This window comes from Mus caroli, unplaced genomic scaffold, assembly GCF_978045245.1.
Source record: "Mus caroli unplaced genomic scaffold, Mus_caroli_1 scaffold_12, whole genome shotgun sequence".
Taxonomy (NCBI): Eukaryota; Metazoa; Chordata; class Mammalia; order Rodentia; family Muridae; genus Mus; species Mus caroli.
Genome location: NW_028227267.1, coordinates 40,858,858 through 40,864,857, shown reverse-complemented (window position 1 = coordinate 40,864,857; position 6,000 = coordinate 40,858,858). Strand labels below are relative to the sequence as shown.

The following is a 6,000-nucleotide window of genomic DNA, read 5'->3' as shown; positions in this document are numbered from 1 at the left end:
GCTCTCTTCAGACACACCAGAAAAGGGCATTAGATCCCATTACAGATGGTTGTGAGCCACCATGTGGTTGCTGGGAATTGAACTCTGGACCTCTGGAAGAGCAGTCAGGGGTCTTAACTGCTGAGCCATCTCTCCAGCCCTTGACAATTAATTCTTAATGAAAAGGTCTCAGTTACACTTAAGAAAATGATGAAAAGTCTATGACTTAACCAAACCTCATATTTTTAGAAACTTGTGTGAATTGTGGAGAGCTCTGCTTTCAAATAGAATCAACAAAACAAAGGAAATGCATTTTAATAAAAAATTTTATTATGGTTATTTACATCAGTTCCTTGATATGCATATAAATGTAAACTTTTATTGTTGGCGATATTTCACATATGGTTTATTTAAACTCAGAGTTGATAGTGTCATTTGAGTGTACAGGTAGTGAGAAAATTTTATATTCACAGAATATACACACATGTGCATCCAGAGGTCGTTCCGTTTCAAGCCAGCGGTATGGACACTGTCCCATTGACCCTGCTTCTGCTCCTCAGGTGCACGCTGACATCTGTCAGGTCCTCCACATGCTCCTCGCTCTTCTTCTCTTTCAGGCTGTTGATAAATCTCAGAGTAATTTCATCCCACTCCTCCGGCAGTAGCATCAGGAGAAACCCGATACAGATGATGATGGTGGCAGCCAGGCGGACTACATTGAATATTACTTCTTGCTTAAGGAGATCTACAGCTAGGGAAGGAAAATATTACACCGGTCAAACCCTAGGATTGTACAGGAATCTCTCTGAAAAGCAGGGCTACATCTCAAGTCTCGCAAACACCATAATGGCTCTCTATCACTCTCTATGCCAGCTTCCCGTTCCTTTGCTGTAAATCACACCTGCCCTTCAAGGCTCTGCTTGGAGGCTGTGTAATTAGAGTTTGGGACCTCTTCAGTTTTTCTCACTAAGCACTTACTTTTTCAGGACAGCACACATTCATCTGTCTTCAAACACACTGGGCCATTGCTGTTTTGTTTTTAATGACTCAAACCTATCCTTTTCTGATCTTTTAAAAGTGCTGTCAGGTTTCAGGTTTATTTATTTATTTTTTTAATTAAGTATTTTCTTCATTTACATTTCCAATGCTATCCCAAAAGTTCCCCATACCACCCCCCCCCAACTCCCCTACCTGCCCATTCCTACTTCTTGGCCCTGGCATTTCCCTGTACTGCATATAAAGTTTGCAAGACCAATGGGCCTCTCTTTCCAATGACTAGGCCATCTTCTGCTACATATGCAGCTAGAGAAACGAGCTCCGGGGGTTTTAGGGCTTAATTGAGGAACAATTCATATAATTTAAAATCAACAACATTATGAAGTAAGTTTAGTACACTCACAATGTGGTGTGACCATTTTCCCCACCATAAGATTCCTTTGTCTCCTTCCATCCCACTCCATTCAGCTAACTTGTCCTTCAGACCTCTGAACACAGGGCTTCAGTAAGAAGTCTTTTAAGAGACTGCATTAGTTAGGGAAGCAGAAACCGGCCTGAGTAGGGCCACAGGCCTCATCCGGCCGGATCAGCGCCGGGGTAGCTGGAGCGCAGGGTTGCCTGACACCCGCCAGCTACCCACGACCCCCACCAGGGGATTTTGGGACTGCTGGTGAGTGGAACACAGCTTCTGCTCCAGTCCAATCACGCGGGACCTGAGACTGCTCTGGTTGGGGTGAGAGAAATCCGGCCTACGTAGGGCCACAAGCCTCTTCCGGTCAGAAAAGCACCGGGGCAGCTGGGGCGCAGGGTTGATGACACTCGCCAGCTACCCACAACACCCGCCACAGGATCTTAAGACTTCTGGAGAGTGGAACACAGCTTCTGCTCCAATCCAATTGCACGCGGGACCAGAGACTGCATTAGTTAGGGAAACAGAAAACCGGCCTGAGTAGGACCACAGGCATCTTCCGGCTGGACCAGCACCGGGGTACCCTCAGCTACCCACGACCCCCGCCGCAGGATTTAGAGACTGCTGGTGAGTGGAACACAGCTTCTGCTCCAATCTTTAAACAGTGACAACGATAACAACTAACCCCAGAGATTACCAGATGGCGAAAGGTAAACGTAATAATCTTACTAACAGAAACCAAGACCACTCACCATCATCAGAACCCAGCACCCCCACTTCGCCCAGTCCAGGGCACCCCAACACACCGGAAAAGCTAGACACGGATCTAAAAGCATATCTCCTGATGATGGTAGAGGACTTCAAGAAGGACTTTAATAACACACTTAAAGAAATACAGGAGAACACTGCTAAACAGGCAGAAGACACTAAAGAGGAAGCACAAAAATCCCTTAAAGAATTGCAGGAGAACACTGCTAAAGAGTTACAAATCCTTAAAGAAAAACAGGATAACATAATCAAACAGGTAGAAGTCCTTACAGAAAAACAGGAAAACACATCCAAACAGATGATGGAAATGAACAAAACCATACTAGACCTAAAAAGGGAAGTAGACACAATAAAGAAAACCCAAAAGGAGGCAACACTGGAGATAGAAACCCTAGGAAAGAAATCTGGAACCATAGATACGAGCATCAGCAACAGAATACAAGAGATGGAAGAGAGAATCTCAGGTGCAGAAGATTCCATAGAGAGCATCGGCACAACAATCAAGGAAAATGTAAAATGCAAAAAGATCCTAACTCAAAACATCCAAGAAATACAGGACACAATGAGAAGACCAAACCTACGGATAATAGGAGTGGATGAGAATGAAGATTTTCAACTCAAAGGACCAGCAAACATCGTCAACAAAATTATAGAAGAAAACTTCCCAAATCTAAAGAAAGAGATGCCCATGAACATACAAGAAGCCTACAGAACTCCAAATAGACTGGACCAGAAAAGAAATACCTCCCGACACATAATAATCAGAACAACAAATGCTCTAAATAAAGATAGAATACTAAAAGCAGTAAGAGAAAAAGGCCAAGTAACATATAAAGGCAAGCCTATCAGAATTACACCAGATTTTTCACCAGAGACTATGAAAGCCAGAAGATCCTGGACGGATGTTATACAGACACTAAAAGAACACAAATTCCAGCCCAGGCTACTATACCCAGCCAAACTCTCAATTAACATACATGGAGAAACCAAAGTATTCCACGACAAAACCAAATTCACACATTATCTCTCCACGAATCCAGCCCTTCAAAGGATAATAACAGAAAAAAACCAATACAAGGACAGGAACCACGCCCTAGAAACAACAAGAAGGTAATCCCTCAACAAACCTAAAAGAAGACAGCCACAAGAACAGAATGCCAACTTTAACAACAAAAATAACAGGAAACAACAATTACTTTTCCTTAATATCTCTTAATATCAATGGACTCAACTCCCCGATAAAAAGACATAGACTAACAAACTGGCTACACAAACAAGACCCAACATTTTGCTGCTTACAGGAAACTCATCTCAGAGAAAAGGATAGACACTACCTCAGAATGAAAGGCTGGAAAACAATTTTCCAAGCAAATGGCATGAAGAAACAAGCTGGAGTAGCCATTCTAATATCTGATAAGATTGACTTCCAACCCAAAGTCATTAAAAAAGACAGGGAGGGACACTTCATACTCATCAAAGGTAAAATCCTCCAAGAGGAACTATCAATCCTGAATATCTATGCTCCAAATACAAAGGCAGCCACATTCATTAAAGAAACTTTAGTAAATCTCAAAGCACACATTGCACCTCATACAATAATAGTGGGAGACTTCAACACACCACTTTCACCAATGGACAGATCATGGAAACAGAAACTAAACAGGGACACAGAGAAACTAAGAGAAATTATGAATCAAATGGATCTGGCAGATATCTACAGAACATTCTATCCTAAAACAAAAGGATATACCTTCTTCTCAGCACCTCATGGTACCTTCTCCAAAATTGACCACATAATTGGTCACAAAACAGGCCTCAACAGATACAAAAATATTGAAATTGTCCCATGCATCCTATCAGATCACCATGGACTAAGGCTGATCTTCAATAACAAAATAAACAATAGAAAGCCAACCTTCACGTGGAAACTGAACAACACTCTTCTCAATGATACCTTGGTCAAGGAAGGAATAAAGAAAGAAATTAAGGACTTTTTAGAGTTCAATGAAAATGAAGCCACAACATACCCAAACTTATGGGACGCAATGAAAGCATTTCTAAGAGGAAAACTCATAGCTCTGAGTGCCTCCAAAAGGAAACTAGAGAGAGCACACATTAGCAGCTTGACAACACACCTAAAAGCACTAGAACAAAAGGAAGCAAATTCACCCAAGAGGAGTAGACGGCAGGAAATAATCAAACTCAGGGGTGAAATCAACCAAGTGGAAACAAGAAAAACTATTCAAAGAATCAACCAATCAAGGAGCTGGTTCTTTGAGAAAATCAACAAGATAGATAAACCCTTAGCCAGACTCACTAGAGGGCACAGGGAAAGCATCCTAATTAACAAAATCAGAAATGAAAAAGGAGACATAACAACAGATCCTGAAGACATCCAAAACACCATCAGATCCTTCTACCAAAGGCTATACTCAACAAAACTGGAGAACCTGGATGAAATGGAGAAGTTCCTAGACAGATACCAGGTACCAAAGTTGAATCAAGATCAGGTTAATGATCTAAACAGCCCTATATTCCCCAAAGAAATAGAAGCAGTCATTAATAGTCTCCCAACCAAAAAAAGCCCAGGACCAGATGGGTTTAGTGCAGAGTTCTATCAGACCTTCAAAGAAGATCTAATCCCAGTTCTTCACAAACTATTCCACAAAATAGAAACAGAAGGTACTCTACGCAACTCATTCTATGAAGCCACAATTACTCTGATACCTAAACCACAAAAAGACCCAACAAAGATAGAAAACTTCAGACCAATATCCCTTATGAATATTGATGCAAAAATCCTCAATAAAGTTCTTGCTAACCGAATCCAAGAACACATCAAAACAATCATCCATCCTGACCAAGTAGGTTTCATCCCAGGGATGCAGGGATGGTTCAATATACGGAAATCCATCAACGTAATCCAGTATATAAACAAACTCAAAGACAAAAACCACATGGTCATCTCGTTAGATGCGGAAAAAGCATTTGACAAGATCCAACACCCATTCATGATAAAAGTCTTGGAAAGATCAGGAATTCAAGGCCCATACCTAAACATGATAAAAGCAATCTACAGCAAACCAGTAGCCAACATCAAAGTAAATGGTGAGAAGCTTGAAGCAATCCCTCTAAAATCAGGGACTAGACAAGGCTGTCCACTTTCTCCATACCTATTCAACATTGTACTTGAAGTCCTAGCCAGAGCAATTCGACAACAAAAGGAGATCAAAGGGATACAAATTGGAAAAGATGAAGTCAAAATATCACTTTTTGCAGATGATATGATAGTATATATAAGTGACCCTAAAAATTCCACCAGAGAACTCCTAAGCCTGATAAACAGCTTCGGTGAAGTAGCTGGATATAAAATTAACTCAAACAAATCAATGGCCTTTCTCTACACAAAGAATAAACAGGCTGAGAAAGAAATTAGGGAAACAACACCCTTCTCAATAGTCACAAATAATATAAAATATCTTGGCGTGACTCTAACTAAGGAAGTGAAAGATCTGTATAATAAAAACTTCAAGTCTCTGAAGAAAGAAATTATAGAAGAGCTCAGAAGATGGAAAGATCTCCCATGCTCATGGATTGGCAGGATCAACATTGTAAAAATGTCTATCTTGCCAAAAGCAATCTACAGATTCAATGCAATCCCCATCAAAATTCCAACTCAATTCTTCAACGAATTAGAAAGTGCAATCTGCAAATTCATCTGGAATAACAAAAAACCTAGGATAGCAAAAACTCTTCTCAAGGATAAAAGAACCTCTGGTGGAATCACCATGCCGGACCTAAAGCTCTACTACAGAGCAATTGTGATAAAAACTGCATGGTACTGGTAT

At 40.9% G+C, this 6,000-nt stretch overlaps 1 protein-coding gene across 1 annotated transcript in view; it reads right to left on the bottom strand.

The window, feature by feature from the left end:
- Positions 1-318: 318 nt before the first annotated feature.
- Positions 319-6,000, bottom strand: part of Slc35f4 (solute carrier family 35 member F4) — a 248,991-nt gene continuing 243,309 nt past the window's right edge. Inside the window, exon 8 of the mRNA XM_021181793.3 lies at positions 319-730. Within this exon, the coding sequence (XP_021037452.1) occupies positions 489-730 (242 nt within the window). The 3' untranslated portion in view covers positions 319-488. The remainder of the gene's footprint in view (positions 731-6,000) is intronic.